Genomic DNA, 23,611 nt, shown 5'->3' with positions numbered 1-23,611 from the left:
AGGGATAATGATTAATAAATACATTCACATTTATTGTGTCAAGAATAGACGATCGACCAACTCGGCCAACACTGATAATCAGAAACGTCTCTCAAACTAAGAGCTTCTTCCTCAGAGCAGCAGCTTAGTTCCTCACGCTTTAATGTAGGCAAGGGCAAATGTTAATAAAGTCTCCTGTATGCATTCGGAGCAAATTAATTACTTAGTATCACATTTAAAATAGACTGAATCCTGTACCAGCATTCAATATTAAGTTAATCAGTCTTTGGCAATAATGTTTGGTCATGAAAAATGTAAATGGAGAAATATTGGAGGAATATTCTATTGCTGCATCTATTCTTACAATCTGGGGGGCGGGGGACACGCAACGCATTCTGATGAACGGGTTTGTAGGATATTGTACAAAAAGTTATGCACACTAAAAAAATGTATGATATCCTATGACAATAGGGGACCGCCGGCTGGTCACGTGACATCGGCTATAGAGCTCCATGCTACAGAGCGGCAGTTGCTAGCGGTTTGAGCCGCTACAGAGCTTTGTGACGCGGCTACAGACCGGCTAAGACAGTCAATGTGGTGCGCAGCAAAAAAAAAAAAAAAAAAAACGTGGAAATCATACAAATTACAGTGCTTTTGATAGCTTTTCGAACGTACTTTGTTAGAAATGTCACCAGTTAGGGCTCAGCAAATGTAAGTCTATTAGAGAACTTGAGAGGCTGTTGAAGATGCCCATAACATCAATCAAAGCAAATAATTTATAGTAAGAGTTGCTAATGGATAGTTCAATATGCATCCTAAAGGAATTTGCCTTTATGCATTTTGCCTCCTAATAAGGTTATAATATGTCCCTAAAGATATGACAGAGGGAAGTGTAGGGAAAGTCAGTAATTTGTGGAGGAGCACAAATGATTTACGTCACTGATGACAGCTAGGTAAAAATGTATAGGATGATGGAAGGAAACCACAGCAACAGATGATGTCGATGATGGTCGAGGAAAGAGAAAGATATATGGTTGTGGTCAGGGAAAGGTTAATAAGGAGAAAGTGAGGAAAAGTAATGAGGGCTGTGACGGTAGTAGTAACCTAATGTCATCTGTCACTTATGTTATGGCACACTGTTGATGGGACCGAACCCCAAAATATCATCTAATTTGACTCACCTTCAAAATGATACGCACCATCAGAGGCATCATGCGCTGCATTATGGGGTAATGATTTTTGAATGGTAAAACAAATGACCTGCTAGGTCCCGCAGCACTATGATGCAGTATAGAGTAGCAGATGCTTTGATTTCCAAGGAATGATAAACAACGTTTCAATGCATCACTGTGCAATCTAGTCAGGGGTGAAAGGTGGGAGAGTGGGGAATTGTAAGGCTAACAAGTGCAGGGGCTAGTCAGCAAATAATGGGAAAGTCATATGTGAGAGATGACTATCAATTAAAGGCACTTAAGGCACTAATGATCAGCAAAGGGTTCCTAATGAGGATCTCTGGAAGTCAAGTGCAGTGTTAAGATTCCAGCAGTATGCTAAAAGCCATGAATGCACACAGGCCCACACATCACACTATCAAGGTCATTAGACGCTGTAATCAACTTAGCTAGCGCTATTTCAGGGAGAAACAAAGTTGCTTCAATTTAAAGCAGCGATGGGAAACCATGTGCCCTGGTACAGCAGGTGATTACAATAATTAGTTCCTTCTGTCAGCTAGAAGGCATGCTAATCAGCGAAATTGCCTGGTGTAGTGTTTAGTTGAAATGAAAACCTGCACACTCTTGGCCATTCCCTGTCACACGGTTGCTTATCCCTGCCTTATAATAGAGAATTGAAGACAATGAGCAGATCTCAGCCAGTTCTCTTTTGGCTGTTGCAATATCTACTGATTCAAAATAACGGTTCAAATACTACCGTATAAGAAAATATATATTATATAAAATATAAAATATATTATTGTATACATTTGTATCAAAGGGCCTGTAACACAATATGTCAAAAAGCACTGTTAAAATGCACTATTTAAGCATTACATTTTACATCATGATTCTTCTAGATTTACTTTTGCATATAGGATGTAGATTTCTGCTGTTCACCATATGTTTCAAGCTATAAAAAGCCATCAAAAGCAACACCATATCCCATGCGTATTAGCCACAGAAGCATCATCAAAGCCTAAACTGTAGCAACCAGTCTTTCATATTTGTTAAATGTGAAAGTGGTCATATTAGCTTTTTTAGTTCCTCTCATCTCATTGTTTTACTTTTACCCAGGTAAACGCACTGTACATTACCTGCTCAGCACCAAGCCGAAAAAGCTAGTAACTAGCTTGAATAGAAAGCTGGAAGCTAAATACTTAATAAATAGGGATTGGTGGAGACCAAAGCAGACATTATAGGAGAGTAAATATTGGACTACAAATGCTTTGCTCTGTGTTGTCTACATATGAAAGGCAACTCTTTGCTAACACATTAGCCATACAATGTCTCATGTATGATTAGTGCTGGGCGGAATGACAACATTTTTTGTATTTTTTAAGATTCTGGCGGTTTCATGGTATATCACGGTATTTTCTTTCTTTTGCTTGACTGGCCTGACTATAGGTTTATAATGGCTTATTCTACTCTCAGGAGTACATTGAATATCACAAAAACATTTTAATGTCATCATGTTAAAGCTTTGATTACTAAAAGGTTTGCTTGGCTCCACAACATTATACAATAACATTATATGAAGGAGAATGCATGAAACAGTTACAGAATCTAAACTACTATTGTGCAAACTGCAAATAAACTTAAATCGAATGAATACACAAACAAACAACTTTAACATTGTTTCCATTTCAAAACAAAATAGTTGTAAGATAGTTGTATAAACACTACCTTGGCCACAGGTAAGTTAGGTTGTTGCAGAAAAGTGGGCGACTGAACGTAGCTCCGCTGTCAGCCTCGTTCAGTGTTTGAATAATGTTAGTAGGTTGGCGGCCGTATTTCAACGAGGCAAGACATCTTAAATCCAGTGTTTTAATCATTGCTCTGAACCCGTCTTTCTTAACGGTCTGTAGCGAGACCATAGGTGGATGGTTATTGTGTTCATAATGTTGCTCCGCTGCATGCTTGAAGTGACATGTCTTTAACGGTAGCACGGCCGAGTAACGGTAGCACAGCCGAGTAATGTTAGCGCAACTAAGTAATGTTAGAGCGACGAGCAACAGCAGTGGCTAAATTATGTCAGAATTTTTAGAAACAAAAAACTTCGGAACAACAGACGGCTCCTCTCTTGAGCATACATTGTTCTGGTGTATCTCCGGTCTTTCTCCATCCTCAAACTTTCTTCTCTGTTTTTGAATGTGCAGTAGTGACTGGAGCCTCTCCCAGCTTAACAGACTGTTACGCTACCTGGCTAGCTAGCAGCTATAATGTTACCCAACATGCCGTCCAGTGATGTAAATTTGTAAATGTAAAAGTATTAGTGTAAGAAATTGTTTAAGTCACAAATTGTTGTGTGCTATGGTGTTTTATCCTGTTAAAGAGAGTTAGTTGTGAGTTATTAATTGTTGTGTTATAAAGTTACTACCACGAGTGAGAAGGGTATGCAGTTAACAGGGCTCCCGCTCTCAATTCACTCTCAGATTACTTCAGCCATAGCGCTCTCTGCGGCAATGCACCGGTATTACGGTATATGAAAAATTCACATCATACAGGAGATTAATACCAGTATATGGTATAAACCGGTATAGCACTCAGCATTATGTATGATTATGAAATTTCTGACATTGAGGACTGTGACTTTAGCTGTCCAACAGTGTTTTCCTTTACTTTTTTTAGACAATAATAATAATAATAATAATAATAATAATAATATATACATAGAGACTTTGTTTTCTGTAAAAAGAAAAGGTGAGGTCTAAAGCACATCAGAAAATGAGCAGTGTAGACACAGCACGGATTGAGTGAAGCTCTGTCTTGGCTTTAGGAAGAAAACATTGCCCGGGCAGGAAGGAGCATGATACCACTGACACTGCACACTCTCAGCACCTTTGGCTATTTGATTATCTCCGTAGCAACCTGCTCATGGTGACCCCCATTACCTACCTGGCACACAGGTCAGGTAGGTATTGCGTCAAATAAAATGTACTTCCTGACAATCTCACATACAAGGCCACGGAAAACGTGGAGAGGCTGAAAGAGGGTCGTCAACAACAATGGAACCATCTGTGCATATATGGGATGATTCAATCATGAGCTGCACTGCTACATACGGTATTGTCCCTCCAAGATGTCTGTGTTGAGATTATTGATATTTTTGAAATATTTATTTGTACTGTAGGGGCATTGAAAGCAGTTGACGTCCTGAATTGCAAATGTCATTTCCCCATCACTCTTCACTCTTCTATCCAGTCTTTCACATGGTCAGTCTACCACTAAATTCAGTAGCTACAGATTAAAAAAAAACATACAAGGATTTGTAATAATACACATCTTTATGTTGACAGTTATGCAAAGGGATATCGTCGCATGGTTTTTAAAATTAAATTAAGTGAACAGCAGATTTACAGATGCAATGGTGTGTTTCTCTGAGGACCTGATGGCTAAGCTGATCCTGCAAAACCTTTAAAACATGTCTATTCACAGAGACCAAAACACATTGATATATCAGCCCAGCTGTGTTATTAGTTGGGCTCTAGCACAGACAACTATCTAATCTTCTAACGAATTTCTAGAAGATTACACACACGCAAGATATTTTTATCATCTCTTAAGATTTATATGTCATGCTTTGTTTGCCACTGTAGTTTTGCCAAATTGACCAGAAGACAGAAATCTCCAGGATTAACACTTTGATCTAAATACAGAGAATGACAACTTTACTTAAATTACCCACAAGACTCATTAGCTTGAACTTCTGACCTGCAGTGCCGCCCCAGTTGTGAAATTTGGGGCACACTGGATAGTTGGAATTTGGAGCAACAACATGGTTTGTATTTGGCCAGACCTGTGAAGGTAATGTCTTTGATCCAGAGCTGATTGTGTCTGTGTAAGAAAACACTCCTCTCCATTACTTTTTCATCTGAGGTGTGAGGCTTTGCCATGTTCAACAGAATGAAGGCATAATTATGCATCAAATGCCAACTGAACTATGTGGCTCCCTCTGTTGGTCGCCGAAGTACATATTGTAAATTTGTAAGAAACCTAGATACTGGCATCATTTCAGGCAGATCATTTTCAAGACCAGTACTTGCGTTAATGAGAGCAAGCCCCCCTGAGAAAAATAGAAAGTGTGATTTTGTAGATGCCAAAAACTGTAATTTCTCAACTAGGAAAATCATTTTAATAGTGGTATTTTTCACCCCGCTTCCCTTGGCAAAGTAAAAGCGTGACTGAGTATGTCTGTGTCATTTGGTCATGTGGGTGTTTTGGAATAGAGTGCAAGCTTTCACATATCTTGCAGGTTATTTTTTCATTCACTCAACTGTGTTAAAGAAATGGTAAAAATATACTCCATGCATCAGTTATAATGTTTCTCTCATAATAACAATGTTTTGAAAATATCCCTCCACAGTTCACAATGGATGATGTTTCTCCCGAACTGTAAAATTAAGTAATTGTCGCTTGCGTGTCATCTCAATGGTAAATAAGACTTTTCCGTTCATCTGTTTGTTTTGCATGCCTGTTAGCTCCCAATTCATCATTCTTCAAACGAAACATTAAGCCACACTGCATATCATTCTGCCTTATGCTTCAAGATACAGTCACACCCAATACAACTGCCTAAGGTATTACATGCTCTGACTGATGATGCAGTAAATGTTAAAGTAGCAGAAAAAAAAATTGTTGTATCTAGTTACTGAACTGCGATGATGAGCACAGACAATGATCTTAAAATCAAACAGAAATTGGGCCAGGCTTGGAGACGCACTTTCAACTTATGCGGTGCGCTACTGACCGCAGCACGTCATAATTAAATATCAGGTTAAACCTTTCTATATGTAGGGTAGTGGAGTCAACATGGTCTGGTGGCCTAAGGAGACTTCAAATCACTACCAGGACTCCAGTTGTACCATACAGTGTTCAACAAACTGAACTGCAGTCATGGCCCATCCATCAGGCTCTCAGGAGAAGTCCCTAGCACCCTCCCACACCTGCCAGGGACAGGCCTTCCTGCGGTTGCCTCTCCTCTTCCTCCTCCCACTAGCAGCAGGGCAGGCAGTAATTAATTTCCACATTTTAACTGGGAGGCAAAACGCTAGCGTCCTGGGACTGAGGCGCATGCCACCAGCCTACATTCTGGATTCAAGGGATTAGGATAATTAGCCCCCGGAAGAGTGGGCAGACAGATGGAGAGAGGAGATGGTGGCACATCGTGGCCGGGGAGGCTGATCCCTCCTGTTCTTTCCTCTAGTTTATGGAAGCAAAGAAGCTGTAAACAATAGTTTTCTAACCAAGGAAGAGTAAAAAAAAGAAAAATCTAAACACAAACAGATTGCCAAATACTTTTGCCTCAGGATAATCCATCTGATATATATATATATATTTTTTTATTATACAGCACATTATTTTGGCAACATTTCAAACTGGATTCCTCTGCTGTGGAGAACATATCTTGCTAACTTGTTGCAAATATACAAGGGAGAATGTGTTGGTGATATTGTTGGTGATTGTGTGCACATCTGTTTATAGGCGCAAGTAAGGAAGCACTGTTATTTCTCAAAATGGGTGCCTGCTAATGTGTGTGATGGTTGAGTGGGGCGTTTTGACAGCAGCTCTGCTCTCTGCTCTGCTCAGGCACCAGGATCCCTCAGTCACTTAATGAAAAAGAGAGTGGACTTGTTGCAAGTCACTGATGCAGAAAACAGATTAACTCAGCTGGGCTGTACTTTCCCAATATCATGTACAACAAAAGCATCACTGTCAAGTGGTGGTGGGCATAAGGAGAGTAAGCAGGAGGGATCGAGGATAGGTTTATAGTATATACTCTATATTGGGGTTGAAATCACAATATTAAAACAAGTTCACATTCACTTGCCATTAACTCTGTTTCACACAATACATTAGAACAAACTCTTCACATGCGCAAAACACAAACTTAACGCACATTTTCTTAAACTATGATTAAATCTTGCTCAGAATCATTCATTTGGACACAATTGTGTGAAGTGATAACACAATGTTTATATCACCACAGGATTAAGGGTTATGTCCATAGCAACACAATGTATTAGTCGATTTATTCAATCAACAAGAAGACTGAGACACAACAGTTTTGAAAACTGATTATTTGTTTATATCATTTATCATAAAGAAATGCTAAAATGTTCCAGCTTCCAGATTATTGAAAATAATTGTCAGTTGCCATGTTCCACAGCATTCATAGGTTTTATATGTTTGTAATGCCTGCCATTGGATGGCGCTTTATACAAACACATACAGCTCTGGAAAACACATTAGAAACACAAATACAATAAAATGTATCCACATATCGACTCCCCAGACGTTTGTCCGAAGAAGGTTTTACTGAAGGGCACCTTACAATTCCCTATAGATGAACCTTAAGTTACTGAGCCTAAAACCTTAAGAGGTTTCATTATGTCATGGTGGTAGCCTGGCCATGTAGGTATTTAGTGATGGGAGTTTAAACCTGCATTAACTGATTTTTTTGTCCACTTGTGGGCAGTGCAACAAGGTGTAAACACAACATTGACATTTTAGCACACACAGTTGGTCATTTACACATCCAGCAGATATGGATTTTTAGTTGTGTTTCTGGCCACTTGACAAATGTAAATGCTCCACTATATTCCCCAGCTTGTCGCAAACTTTGTCTGTTGGGTAGGTAGTGTACAGTGGAATAGAAAAAACATTTTCCCCAAAAAACAGCTACCTACTGTTGTTGAAAATGGGATTGATGAGAGTGGACCAGCAGCTTTAAAACCAACTTGCCTATGGTCCCTCAGTGGCTAGAAATGGCGATAGGTGTAAACCGAGCCCTGGGTGTCCTGCTCTGCAGAAAATGAAAGCTCAGATGGGCCGATCTGGAGAAAGGGGAGGTAACCTTGCTCCTTAAGGAGCAAGGTTACCTCCCCTTTCTCTGCTTTGCCCGCCCAGAGAATTTGGCCTGCCAATGAGAAAGAGAGAGACATCATGGCTTTCAAATGAGCAAAGTGGCAGTTGGTCAAGGCCACACCCCCAACCTCCACCTTGCCCCCCCCCCCCCCGTCTCTCCTCCTCAATAGCTACAGAGACAGAAATAGCACGTACTAAGGAAAGCTCATTGTGGGACTGGCTCTAGTGGCTGTAATTCTGCTCCAAGGCTGAATTTCGGGTAAGAGACTTCAGATATAGTATTAGGGGACCACTAAGGTCTATATAAAAGCATCCAAAGAGCACCATGTCATGGGACCTTTAATATAAACACTGATTCATGCAGATTTAATATTAGTACATTTGATAAGATATTTTAACTCATGATTTAGGCTAACTATTTAGTTTCTTGTGAAAAAGCAGCTTAAAATCTAAACTGTTAAACTATCCTTTATATATAAATTATATATAAGATATAAGGGATAACAATAATTACTCAAGCCATTACCTTTACCTTCAAATTCCCCATTAGCATACTGTAGAAGCATCCCTGACAATACTAATGTTACATACCTCTCTGCATGTGTATGCCTTAATGATTTGTGACAGCTTTGGCCATATCTTTTCTCCCTAAATGTGTTTTGGTGCTTTTTGTTCCTTTTGCTCAAGATAAGTACAGAAAAAAAAAAAGTGACGGCTAGCTCCGGAGACTCCAGCGCAGTGGTGCACTATGTCTGAGGCTGGCATCTGACAGACCGCAATAGGGTGCCTGCAATTGTGAATGGGCTCGACTAGCGAGGGGGGGCTGGCAGTGTAGGAGGGGAGCAAGCAGTACAGTGAAGGCTTTTGACAGGTAGACAGCAGGTGCGAGTAAAAAGGATATACTTGTTCCTGTGATGATCGGGCTGTATCACTCCAAGTGTCTGTCTGATATCATGTTTTTTTTTTTTTTTTTTTTTTTTTTTATAAATCAGTGGTCAGTTCTCTCTCTATTCCTTTTAATTTAATGTAATAAATCCATATATTCTTCCTGTTCAAGTGGCATGCTTTATAGATTTCAAGTTGCACTTTTAAAATGTCAAAGTAAAGGTTTGTTGTTCAACAGTAATTGTAGCGTCCTGGTGCAATAACTCTCTCAGTCTTTCAACTATATTGGATAAAGGAGTGAATGAAAAACTGCCTTTGAGGTCATTGAAGTGCTACTGTTTCCATGCTGTAGACTCATATAATTAGAGTTCACTCTGGAGTTAACAGTTTCACATGAATTTATTCCTGTCCAGCTTGACTCTTAATCAAGTTGACCTTCAGTTTGTATTAAATTCACATGTACCGCAGCTACTTCACTGTAAAATAGGACTTGAAAATGTGATGGTTATTTTGAAAGACCTAGCTGCAAGGATTATGTGCTAACTATTTTTTCAGTAAGGTTATGTTTGATAAAGAAATTGCTCTTTGATTTGTACAACAATGCTGACCATGTAATGAATATCCACTCTCTTTAAGTGTGAAGTACATGCTGACCCAAGCATTTTCCCTGTCTTAATTTTGTTTTGCATGAATGCTCTCAAAGGCAAATAAAATCTGCTGTTAGTGTCAAATTTCCTACAGTAACTTCACTTCAGATATTAAGGCTAAATGTGGGTCACCAGAAGGAGAGACAGGTGGGTGCTGAGCAAGCTTAATTGCTTTGTATCTCTTTAGGTTTGAAGGGGAAGAAGGTAAACGTGTCCTCCCTGTGCTTATTAGTATAAAATAAAAAATAAATAAAACTTACAGGAAAACATGGCAATACTAGATTTTTATCAGGACACATAAAAACATGATCATCTAATATCCTGTGTAACACACCAATCGTAAATCTCTTCCCAGAAGATAAAGAACATCTAGAGCACATGTATCATTTCCATTTGCTCCAGTCTAAACTTAGCTATTTTCATCTTTTGGGAAATACATACAGAATTGGTTCTTTGTCTCAACAACAACAACACCTGGCAGAAACAAGAAAAAACATTTAGATTCTGCACACCAGACCATAGATTGAAAGAAGAATAATTATGTCCAAATTACCTGGTAAGCAGTCATTTAATTTTCCTTGTCACATTGAATAAGGATTAATTTGCAGGCAAATATTACACAATTAATTATTGAATAACTCATCTCCCAAGCCAAATTAATCTTGAAGATTGATGGCGTGGATGTAACCTGTGATCGGAGTAACATATTTCATGAGTCATTGGTGGTGCGCGCATTCACAAGAGCATTACCAAGTGATGACTTGATTTCAACTGACTGTCCCCATTTGAATCCAGGTTATAAACAAACAGGGGACGTCGGTTCGGCAGTAGACCGAATTATGATTGCAGAGTCACTCAGCTTTTTAATTAAGTCTGTTAACAGTTTATGACAGTGCCTGACACATTATGCATCACATGTAATGACTCATGAACCATTCCTTACTGATTCCTCCAGACACCCGGAATTATTTAGTGCAGTGTCCTTTAAAAGTTGACAGAGGCTCCCTTGATGTCTGGGATCTGGACTCAGTGATGCACAACAGTTATGAAGCTCTACAACTTGATTTTCTACAGTCTGCCATGCCCCCTCAGAAAACTGTAACAGGGTATTATGGACAAGGTAGAGCAGTTCATATTTTAGTTTCTTCAAACATCTTAGCGCTTCAGGCCCTCTCTGCCTTGAATGACAAAATAGGTCCTTGACTCCATTTACTCACTGGCTTTGCGGTATCTCTGCTGTAACATTCCAAGTACTGCCGTTGGAGTGACTGTTACTAAACTGGTGCCGTGCAAAAGTCTTTAAGGAGGCAAGTTTATCATGGTTGTTTCTCTGTGTGCTACTCCTCTTCTTGCCACACTGTTGCCTCTCTTTAGGCCAGGCGTTATGATTGCTTCGGTCTCTTGATCCCACAAGCACACTTGAGATTGGACAGGCGTATTTAGTAGGTGCCTCTGCTGGCATATGGCCATTATTATACTGCGTTAGATTTGGATAAGAAAAGAACTTTTCTCTCTCTCTGTGTTGCAGGCTTTAGGGCAGAGTCCCACCAAGTTTCATGGGTGTCCGCAATAAATAGCCAACATTGCAACAGCATTCACCAACCTCCCACTTTTACTGTATATGCTGCGTTTTGCCAAACACGCTTTTAGGTGAAATGTAATTGCTCCTGGATTATGATCGCTGGCAACGTTATTGTAGTACAGGAAGTGCTACATTCATGGTGGCCGTACAAAAACATGACTTTGACACCAGACACCGGGGTTTGAATCCTGAATCCTGCACGTGGTTGGGTTTAGGCAACAAAAGCACTTTGATTAAAGCCAACAAATGCAGTGAAGAAAAAGACTACAAGCTAATAAACTTGGATGTAAACAATGTACATTACAAAATCAGCTCTCCAAGTGTTTTTACGAGGAAAGAAATGCAATTGAGGTGTTTGTTTGACCTGAAGGAGAGAGAAACACTGAATGTAGACCCACATTTTATTTGTTTACTGGAAAAGTTCCACAGGGCACATTTAAGTTTGGGGAAAAACTATGGTTTTGGTTACTTATTAAACTACGTTTTGGGACTTTTTAAATATGTAACCAAAACAACAATCTTAATCTAACCTTAACTTAGCTGTGATTGCCTAAACATAACCAGAAAAGAGTTCTACCGATTGATATTGTATTGCAAAAGCGGACATTGTAGGAGACCAGTGAACATTTTAATGATACATTTACAGTAGTATCAACCTTTGACTAGGTAGATTTAATTAATAACATTTCCTTAAAGGTGCTCTAAGTAATGTGACGCGTTTTTTAGGCTACAACATTTTTTATCACATACAGCAAACATCTCCTCGCTATCCGCTAGCTGACCAGCTCCTTCTTCTCGGTTATTGGCTGGAACACTGTTTGTTATGGTTCGTGGGGCTGGTTGGTGCAGTTTGTGGAGCCTGGGCTGTCTTCAGAGACCGCGTTTTTTTACAGTGTGTTCAGGGGACAGGTAGCTAGCTGATAGTGAGGAGATGTTTGTTGTATGTGGCGAAAAATGTTGTAGCCTAAAAAACGCGTCACATCACTTAGAGCACCTTTAATATGTTGATACAAAATGTAATTTGGGCTGCATTATGCTTCTTACTATTATTACGTATTGGCTGTTGGATATTAGTGTATATAAATGTAAATGTTAGGAGGGGGCTATTGTGGAGTCTCCTATGGAATCTTCTCTGTGTTTGTATGCAAATGCATGTGTCTTGTACATTTGCATATGTATGTCTGAAACGTCATCCTGCCACTTACTGTAGGAGCACTGATATTTCTTATTCTATCTAATCTGTCCAATCATTAAAAATATCTTGATTTAGCTCTCATTCATATTCTTGAAAATGCATTTTGTATGGACAAGCTGCAACCTCTGCAGTTAAATAATGGAACAAAAACATACTTGGTTTGATAAGTAACAGCAGCTATAGAAAAGCTTGAGTGTGAAAAGAAGAAATATGGGATTAAAAACATGACCTCGATTTGACACCAAGCCACAAGCATTGTGGTGGCCAGACAGAAATTGCAGCGTGTGCAGTTATTTTCTGAAACCTTTTATTAGTAAAAGCCTCATAAGAAAAGCTGTTAGCCAGGTGGTTTCAGCAGGTAATGAACTTGTCAGCTCTGAGGTTTTAGAGTTTGTTGGCTTTGTTGTTTTTTGTTATTATTCAATTCAGCACCTCGGTCGCTCTTTTCACCCAATGCATTTCTCAAGTCTCCGCTTGGCCACTTGTTTTGCACAAGGAACACATTTTACCTTCTCCCATTGGACCAAAAGTATCAAATTGCCTTTCATTCAAAGTAAATAATCAGCTCCCATAATGCTCCTACTGTGTACTCCCACAAAAGCTAAGCAGCCAAAATGTGGTTGTAGCAAGGGGATTTTCTATTCTTTTTCAACAGCCTATCAATAGTATTAGGCCTACCAGATAAAACCACTGAAACTTGACTGCACAAGAAGATGAGGTTAGTATGAGGTATGGATTTGCCTCAGTCCTTTTTCACTTCATTTGAGATGTCTTGCCTTTTCATTTGGTAGATGAAAATGCCCTCGGCTCAGGTAGCATACATTACTTTGCAGTAGGAGGGATGACGTTTTTATAATGTTGTGTATGGCCTTGTGATACTTTAAAGCAAATTCATGTAAAAAAGAAGAGAGATCTACTGATTATGTGATGAGTGCCTGACCGTGTAGTACCATTGCACCTTAACAACACAATGTGCCAGGATTTCTCTCTAAATGGGTTGGAAATACAATTAAATGTACAACAAATAACAGCATCACATTATAACATTAAAAGGAGAACTCTGATCGCTATACTTATGTGAGTACGGTCGATAAAAAAAGCTCACTTTGCTAAAACGGCAATTATGGGGGCATAAGATAAATAGTGCCTTTGTGCCTCTTAACGGACACAAAATGCAATTAAAATGTCTGTGCAACATGAACGGGGCTCTTACCTGACAACAAGATGTGTTTTCAACTCAGACATCCTGTCGCTAGCTTGCCCTGCTAGCTGCTAGCTGCCGTCCGGGAGTGCGTTCAGCCCGGTTCAGCCAGGCTTCTGTAGTAATCATCACGCAGAAGTTCCGTGTGTATATGTAGCTCATCTATTGTGTGTGACATGGATCTGGCATTGGTGAGTAGGAGTCTTTGCAGTGGCGAACTGTGTGGTAGTTTCCTTAGCCGGGTTAGCAGGCCCATCAGGCACCCTTGCCTCTGCTTCCTCCCCACCTTCCTCGCCTCCCGCGGCCGACAACAATCCAATGAGTGCTGGCTGATCTGGCGGATGTCCTCCTCCATCACATGTGTATAGAGATCAAGATTAACGTAAAAATTGCCCGGAGTTCTCCTTTAACCAAAGCCAATAATAACTGTCAATAATATTGACTTCTGGGATAGTTTCAGCAGCTGGGGAAAGGGTTAGGGTTAAAAGTAGGGTTGGGTACCATTCACATTTTTATTGGTAACAGTACAGATACCTGAAATTCAGTTACAGTACCAAACGGTACCTTTTATCGGTACTTTCCCTCGGTAAAAACAAATTCAGTTGTAAAAATAATTCCAAACCTATTTATTCTATTAACTTAGAACATTGTTATTTATTTTAAACATTTTACACTCGAAACAAAATAAAGAAAAATTAAATTAAATTAAATAATTATTAATTTCTTACTCACTGTAACTTTTATTCTTGTATTTGTATATTATTCTATTTGTTTCATTTTCATGATCGTTTTTAATTGCTGTTGTTTTATGTAAAGCACTTTGAATTGCCTTGTTGCTGAAATGTGCTATAGAAATAAAGTTGCCTTGCCTTACAACCTCAGCCTGTCAGTCACCAGGGCATAGAAACCACTGTTGTGCCCGCCTGTCTCAGAGGAAGTGTAACATTAACAACAGCACCGCCACCGCTTACGCCTCACTAATACTATCATATCGCAGCAAACTGTGTCTACTTGAAGTTTTGAAAAACTGTAACCATACTTGCAACCATTTTATTGGCATTGCTGTGACTCACTGTGACTTAAACAAAACTGCAGAGACATCATAGTTTGCTCGAGTTTACTCCGTCTGAACCTCTGTGTGTGCGCGCATGAGTGTGTCGGAGCCCCGCTTTCTGTCAACATGCATAGAGGACAGATAAACCCACGCTTTCGCGCTCTCAGGTGGCCACCAGCCTGCTGGGACTGGGGTTTGTGCAGGCTGAATTTGAGTTGCTACAGCCGCTGACTGAAGGTCTCCGGAGCTGCCAACCGTCTCCTAGCAGTGGGGAGTGAGGCAAAGGGACCGCGTGGTGCACTAGCTCAGCTCTATATCAGCACCAAACCATCCACTCAGCTTTCCCCCCTCTCCCTGGTCAACTGTCTGCATGACATTGAAGCCTGGATGTAAACCAAACTTCTCAAACTGAACAGTAATAAAACAGAGCTCTTGGTTGTTGCCCCCAAAGTGCTGCTTCAGAAGGTTGGAGATCTCATCCTGGATGTTGATGGGTGTGATTAGCAACCATTTTGACAATCAAAATTGCTAAGAAATAAATGTTCATATTCAAAGTCCCAGCTTCTCCAATGTGAGGATTGTGTTGTTGTGTTTTGGACTGTTTGTTGGACACAACACAATATTTGATGAAGTCACCCGTGGCTCTAGAAATTAGCTATGGATATATATATTTTTTTACTATTTTCTGACATTTTATAGACCAAACCCATAATCAATTCATGAGAAAATAATCGGCAGAAATTAAATAATGAAAATAATTATTAGTTGCAACCCTATTAACATCACATTTCCGAAGTTTATTGAACATTTCTAAACAGAATACACTATGAATTGGCAAAAATAAAACTGTGGCTCATATATGAATAATGAGAGCAACATTATCACTGAATGACAGACAGCCTTAAGTGAGCATTTAAACAAGGTCAAGGACGTAATAATAGCAGGCTTCATTGGAAAATAAAAATCATAGAATGAAGTTTACTAAAATGTCTCATGTTCCAAAAAGAGTACTGATTGCTTTACTTGACCTTGCTGAACTGGAGTGACAATTTCAATTATTTACCACACATTTGCATGCCCTATAAACAATAACATTCTCTATTTATATCTCACAGTAGATTTCTTTATTTAGTATATATTAAATTCAATTTAATTGTATTTATAGTATCAAATCATAACCTCAAGACACTTTACAGGTAGAGTAGGTCTAGACCACACAATATAATTTACAAAGAGCCAACAGTGGTGGGGAAAAACTTCCTTTTAGGCAGGAACCGAGTTGTGAGGAATATATTCCACAAACAGTTTCTAGTCCCAAAACTTTCCTGAAGTGTGATTGTAAATCGTTATTCCAGACAGGTCACTATTTCCACTGTGTTTTTCAGGTGAGTGACCAGACATGATGCACAGCCTGTTGTATAGGCGATTCACAAGGTGCACACATGTTATGTGTTCTTTCAACAACAAAGTGTTGGCTGATTGTCAGTACTCCACACGGAGCTGCTTTAGCTGGATGCCATGTCCATGACAGGGTTTAAAGCAAACAGTGAAGACAATTTATGCTGTGCAGCATGTGTGACCATTACTCAGAGGACGAACTTGTGTGGAGGAAGTGATGTGAGAAAACAAGTTGTTGTGTTGGCCAGAAGATGTTGGCAAAAAGATAGCACTGCTGTAGGATGCCTTTCTAAGTCTTTCCTCAAGTCATCTTAAAATAATAATTTTTTTTCCAAATCAAATATTATAAACATCTTATATTATACATTTAGTTTGATAAGGATTGATATGAGAAAAATCAGGAATAGGCTACAGTTATGTTTTTATACAGATGGTCATACAGATTATCCAACACAAAGCTTAGTAAAAAGATTAAACTTTGCTCATTTTGAGATTCTTTAAATACTGTATGCCACACAAGGTTGAGATGCTTGACAACAAGGCTTTTGAATTATTTTTTGTGAAGATGAACATCTTCAATTCTAGATAACTTCAGTGACCTTCAGGCTGGAATTTGATATGTGATGTTTTAGTAACATATTTTGATTTATGTCCTCTGAGGGCATTTCCATGAAGCAGAGATACTGCAAACACATGGAATGCTAGAAGACTATAAACAATGTATTGCAGCATTTCATTTTCAAGGGCACATTGCGCTGACAATCAAATATTTTTTTTAGTGTACAGTATTTAAAAGAGGAAAACAAATGACAAAAATCCCAAAAAAAAAGAACACAGCATTGCCCTAAGACTTTATCAGTGCGTGTGTAATGAAACAGATACTTAATGGGTTTATTCAAAATGGCCTAATGGTGTTTTTGGTCTGCGTCCAAAGATACTCACAGAGGCAATACAGGATAATTTAGACATTTAACTTTAGGCCGTATATTTTTGTCAAGGGCACTGATCTCATTAGAATTATTCCCTTACGCCACTGACTGACGTTTCTTTTTGTGCTTTGGCTTTTTGACTCACATGTGTTTTCTTGGTTTCGATTTCACCGCGATCGATAGTGCGAGGGAACTTGGCACTATGAACAAAGATCAGTGATGAGACTCGTTGCACCTTTCAGAGTTGACCAGATCAGGTAATGAGGAAAGTCCCTCAGGATGTTAATGAAGACCATTAAGCACTCATGTGTGAAACTACTAGGAAGCCAGCGTGTTAAATCGTAGCAGCCAAATTAAAATTCACTGCACATGGCACTGGAATGTAAATATCCTGCCTTTGCAAGGATGAGCTGGCCTCCTTCTCTGTGCTCTAATCGGCTTTGAAAAGACGGTGCAAAGTGCTTAGGAATAATGCTTGTGCTCTGTGATAAAACAGGCAGCTTTTATTATAAACCTACAATAGTCAAGCCATGTTTGAAAAAGAACTAAAATATAAGCTCTGCACATTTTGTTCTCCACACTAAGAATAAATGTCTCTCATTCAGAACACGACGTGTACGCAACAGCTTTCTCACATGATCTTAAAACTTTGTCTTGTCTTATCATCCCCAGGACATCTTTAAGGTGTCTGGAATCAGTTGATTGATAAGTGTATTTAACAAGTGGGTTTTGAAGTGGAGACCATAAAAAGAAAAAATAGTCCTTGTACACCTGTGTGAGTCAAATATAGATCTATCTTGCCTTGTCTGTTTCATGAAACTACTGTACACGGCTGGTCATGGATAGTGTGTTTAACAAGAAAGGTTTCATGTAGGCTGTCAATCATATCCGTGCAGTCAAGCATGTTGATTTACATACAGTCATGAAGGAATGTGCTTTGAAGCTGATCATTAAGGATGTTTTTTTGCAGTTTTGAGCTTTGAAATATAATATATTTTACTGCAGTGTCTTAAAATGAAAAAAGTCTACCTGTAGTAACTTAAATTTAGATTCTATAAATGTCCAATTTCGTTCAGATGGTATCAGTTAATGTCCCTCGGTTCACTGGTCCCTCGCATTCATTGCTCCGTGCTCTCTGCTAATCCTCATGAGTACATGGCTCCTTCTACGTGCCCTGAGGGGAACAATCTCCCTCCTCATAGCACCAGAAAAGTAGAAGAATGTGGATAGAAATGAGCGCCCAGGGCTTCAATTCAGATGTGTTAAGATTGGCCTTGTAGCAGAGGATGTGAACGCTCTAACAGACACAGTGAATTTCCATTTGAGTGCCTCCTGTCCCAGAAACTAGCCAGAGGTGTCCCAAATGATCTGACCTGCACCTCCCCCTCATTTGTCTACATTACCTTTGCATGTGTGGTCCGTCCAATAATAAGTGGGGCAGATTTATATTTAGCAGCACCTGCAATGACTTTGAAAAACAGGGTGACTCTTGTCCTCAGACCCTTGTGAACCCCTCAGCTCAAGGCCCTTATTCGTCTCTATGAAACATATTTGAGCTGTATTTCTAATTTTGACGTTAATCAAGTTTATTTTAAATATTGAAATGTCTGCCCCTTTGTCATTATTTGGGTTAAATTCAAACTGTGTATTTTTCTGTATTGCAATTGAAAATGAAATAAAAGCCTGAGATGTTTACTGCCTTTTACGAACGTAAGACAAGAGATCATAAAAAGATACTTATGTCCTGTTTTCGTTATGCCCCTGGCAAAAGACACTCATTTCTGTTGGTGGGGGACGATAATAGCACTGTCAAAGAGTTTTATATGTTACTAAACTCAAACTGTTGTTTCAATTATGTTAAGCATTAAAGCAACTAATTGGCTGTCAAAACTGCATGGTGATAAGGTTGCCCAAATTAAAAAAGGCCTTTCCCTTTTAGTATGGACTTTGAAGCAGCTTGCAGGGATAAACACAGGCCTTGATATTAATTGCACCTTAAGTTGTAAAATCTATTTCAATTACACCACACAATTTTTTTGTGACCCAGAGTAGTATCTAACATTCCACTTTAGAGACTGCATCCAACTGTGGTGCTTTAACCTTCAGGATGAGTCAATTGGTGTGCAACAAGTTTGTGACAGTAAAATTAAAAGGCCCCTCCAAAGTGCAACTAATGAAAATACAGCCCTGGAGTTCCCACGTGACAATATTACAAATAATATGAACATAAAACTATGGTGAAGCCTTGAGGCTAAAGGCTATTACACTCAGCCTTCAGTACTGCTGTTTCACTGAAAATCCTCTCATTATATTGATTTTAACAAACAGTAACATACAGTAATGAAAGGAATGAAAAAAAGTTATTCAAATTGCTCTGCACATTTGTTAGTAACTTCAAACTGTCAGTATTGGCCTTTCTGTTACCAACTTCTTCGAAGGACATACAAAAACAAAAAGACATCAAACCTATGAAGGTAGTATGAGAATTGTGAGAGTAGTTGTCATAATACCAAAATGTTGACTTTGATACCAATACCAAGTTAAGTATCACGATACACAATATCGAAACAATACCTGAAACTGAAAAGCTACTGTTTCGATTCTCGACCTAATAGATCACAAACCAAATGTCCACAAGGGCCAAGCATGTTCAGATTCACAGTTTATTATCAACCTTGTGACACTGTGTGATTGCTGAACAAGTCTCAAACAAACCTGTTTTTTGCTGGATCTACAAGTCAGAAAAACTTAGATTTAGTGTCAAAATGTACTATATGTATGTAAAATGAACACCTTGGACTTGTAAGGTAAGGTCTGATATTTATCTCAGTTTTAACAGTAAAGAAAATAATAGCCACATCTCTCATTGGAGTGAATGGAGCGTGGGCCCACTCTAGTCTCCATCTTTATCCTTCCCATCTTTGGGGTAATTTTGGGTCAACGGAAGGGTAGGCTGACTTGTGATTGAATACTTGTTGGTTCACTTTAACTTTGCAATTAAAATAAAAGCACCCAATGCACATACAGTATGCTGTTGCAAAACCATGAGACCCACAAAGTGTACAAAATACATTTACAAAGAAATCCTATTTAATTTTGATTTCATACATATCAGGGCAAATTGCTAATCTATGGTTATGTGTATTGGGTCAAATGCTAATATATTATGTATTATACAGTAGACCTGTCCTGCAAAATGCCAATGTATTATTTTATGAATAGTTACAAAATGACAAACCGTGATCCTACCAAAATGCCATTTCCACATAAACGTTACTCTAGCAACCAGGGTGGGAAATTAGCACCAGCCAATGGCGGGTACTTTTTCAAAAAGTGGCGGGTGACTTTGCCTTGTATACCTGCCACAGTGGCTGGTGATTGTAAAACATTCCTTGTAACGGATTGGACAGCTTTTGGCAAAGAATGCTGTTACTAAGTAACAATGCACAACGCTTATAGGAGTCGCGTTACGGGACTGCTAATGAATCCCCAACATTTCCTGATTTTCCTGCTTCATAATAAAGACATTCAAATACCAAAATAATGGAGGACTTTTATTGTGAAGAACTTATAGGAAATAAAACCATTCACAGCCGGGGCTTTGACCACGCATGGTCGAGTAGTTTTCAGCGCTAGTCCGTGGCACCATGTAGCTGAGCTGAGGTACAGACGAAAGGAAAATTATCGGTTAAAAAAATGTGGCGACAAGAGGCCGCGGTGTCAGCAGTAGCTATGGATGTACAAACTGTTGAGGGCGAAGTAAAGAAAAACAGAAGGTACTTTTCAAACAAGTGGCGCATTGACAAAACGTACAGCGAAAGACCGTGCAAAACATTTCAGACCGTCCTGCCAATATGTATACATTTTAACATCAATGTACGCTGTAACGATGTTTAGGTCGCTGAAAGCTGCTGCCGTTTTAATCCTGTCGGCTCTCAGCTGCTCAGTTCTACCCCGTGACTGACGACACACACACACACACACACACACACACACACACACACACACACACACACACACACACACACACACACACACACACACACACACACACACACACACACACACACACACACACGGTGGATGTAGGAAAAACCAGCTACGTTGGTTGTTGTAAGAGCAATGATAAGTTAAAATCCAGTCAAAGTCCTTTATCAAACCCTATGAATGTGTGTCCCAGGCCAAGAAAGGAAATTAACTAACAATGTAAAGATCAACAAGCCACTGACACATATGTTCAAATTAGATATATAATATAATACATAAATTATATTAATAAAATATGTATTAATAATAAAAAAATATTTATTGAAGCAATTCAAAATATGCTAGTGCACTTTTATAAATTTGAATTCCGGAAAAAGTGGCTGGTAAAAAATATAAGTGGCAGGTAAAATTGGGCATCCACCAGCCACAGTGGCTGGTGGGCAAAAAAGTTAATTTCCCACCCTGCTAGCAACCCAATTGTATTTTCTGTTTTAGCCAGGGGCATTGTGTTCACAATGAGCAATGTGATGTTCGCTAAATTTACATTGGGAGTGTGCCGTTTTTACTGGCCATTCTGTCTGACACTATGGAGCCACTGCAGTTTAGATGTGACATGTAGCATATTCATTTTAAAAATCATCAAAGTGAGAACCTCAAACAACTATAGCTCAAAGCTGCAGTGGGTATAATGCAAATAAATGGCAAAATTTGAAGTGAGACCTCTTCCTGTAGCTCTCCCTCTTCCCTCTCTGTTGCATAGACAATGTGCAGAACAGCCAATAGGAACGCATTCTTTCTCTGAAATGACCTGTGAGTGGCCAGAGTCTCCCGTCACGGCTAGAATATCTACAAGCCTGAAAACAGAGTCAAGAGGAGATGTAGAAGTCTGGTTTTCTCTCAGACCACTTGAAAACAACATGCTGAAAGATTGTTATGGAATACTTGTCCAATGATGCCAACAATAAAGTGCCTACCACAGCTTTTGTTGTTTTTGATACTCACATTTTCTAAAATGCTTGTCATGCAATTTACAGTACAGGGTAGGCCTGACATTGATACGTTACGCTACTGATACGCTACGTATCTCTCATAATTTAGCAGCTCATCTCCATCCAGCTGAATAGCCAGCTAGCTTATTTGCAAACCTGTTGGTGTCTGTCACTGAGGTGCTTGGCTAGGTTTGACGTGTTTCCTCCATTGCACGACACTGTTTTATAGCACCTTTTGGAAACAGGCTTTGTTATGTCAATGGGTTCGCCATCAGCATCAGCTCTGTTGGTAAAGTAGTCTCACAATAGACTTAGTGTACTAATGACACTATCATTGTCATTAGTAGACATGTTGAGACAGAGGCATTGCTTCTCTCTCTAAATCAAAGCTGAGGCTCACGCTGCATTAATGGGGATTAATGCACAGGTGCATGTCGCCTGACCATAGGCCATAGAAGCTCCTAACTTGGCTACCTTGCTAGTAATGCCACCTATTGGAGATTCAGACAAATTATACATTTTATCCTCTCTATCACTTACACTTGAGACACATTTGACCCAATCTCGGAACCCGTTGGCCATCAGTCTTCAACAACCTCTGGCAGCAACCGCTAATGTTTCTGGGTTTCCGGTGTAGCCAGTGGCTATCCAGGTAACGGATATCGGCGCCAAGACTTCCTCTTCCGTGCACCGGTCATTGTTTACAGCCCTAATCGATAAATATTGAAGGTGTTTTAGGTCCAGACGACATTTCGGCTAATCTCTATAATTAGATATAAATGCAGAGAAACTTTTTTTTTTTAAGATTATTTTTTGGGCCATTTTAGGCCTTTAATTGAGAGGACAGCTGAAGACGTGAAAGGGGAGAGAGAAGGGAGAATGACATGCAGTAAAGGGCCACAGGTCGGAGTCGAACCCAGGCCCGCTGCATGGAGGAGTAAACCTCTATACATGGGTGCCCGCTCTACCAACTGAGCTATCTGGGCGCCTAAATGCAGAGAAACTTAAAAAAAAAATCTAATAAGCTAAATCGTCGTCACTCAATAATAATAATAATTATTATTATTTCAGCTGATGCGTTCCGCCTCTTTTGCTCTCCACACAGATTATTCACCTGCATGCAACCAAAGCCTGCCCAAATGTGATTTGTCAATACTACTACTGTAAGCATGTTTTTCTTTTTTCTTTGCCAAAGCCCTCTGTGGTGGCACACCTGCTGTGTCTCATTGAAATGAAGAATGCATTTTTTATTTTTTTCATACCGTGCTGTTGTCTGTATGAACACAGCCTTCATTCCACTGAAGTAGCAGCTGAGATGCTCAGACAAAATCACTGTGTTTTGCTTGCCAGGCAGATGGAGCCCACTTGGGGTCTGACTGGGAAAAGGAACATAGCCATGTGTTTATGGGTGACAACTTATATTTTAAGACCAATCGTAAACAAACAATACTCAGCTGTCTTGCAAAGACTATAGTTTGTTTAGGTTCTACATAATGGTTGTTACTTTGTTGTTTAAGTGTATGGGTTAAAAATATATATATGTTTCATATTTCAAATTGTGTTTCTGTTCAAGACTAGGGGAAAGATCTCAATCATTCATTTGTATTGAGTTACTTGCAAAAATTGTTTCTAAAAACATCCCATAATTCGCCTTTCAAATGTAATCATGGTCTGTCATTTTTAGTTC

The 23,611-nt window shown here is 39.3% G+C and overlaps 1 protein-coding gene across 1 annotated transcript in view; it reads left to right on the top strand.

Annotated features, from left to right (window-relative positions):
* The first annotated feature begins 6,086 nt into the window (after positions 1-6,086).
* The window catches only part of grik3 (glutamate ionotropic receptor kainate type subunit 3), a 78,177-nt gene continuing 60,652 nt past the window's right edge, over positions 6,087-23,611 (top strand). Inside the window, exons 1-2 of the mRNA XM_028579910.1 lie at positions 6,087-6,203; positions 14,789-14,895. Of these exons, the coding sequence (XP_028435711.1) occupies positions 6,087-6,203; positions 14,789-14,895 (224 nt within the window). The remainder of the gene's footprint in view (positions 6,204-14,788; positions 14,896-23,611) is intronic.

Source organism: Perca flavescens, chromosome 6 (assembly GCF_004354835.1).
Source record: "Perca flavescens isolate YP-PL-M2 chromosome 6, PFLA_1.0, whole genome shotgun sequence".
NCBI lineage: Eukaryota > Metazoa > Chordata > Actinopteri > Perciformes > Percidae > Perca > Perca flavescens.
This window is presented reverse-complemented; position numbering and strand designations above follow the sequence as displayed.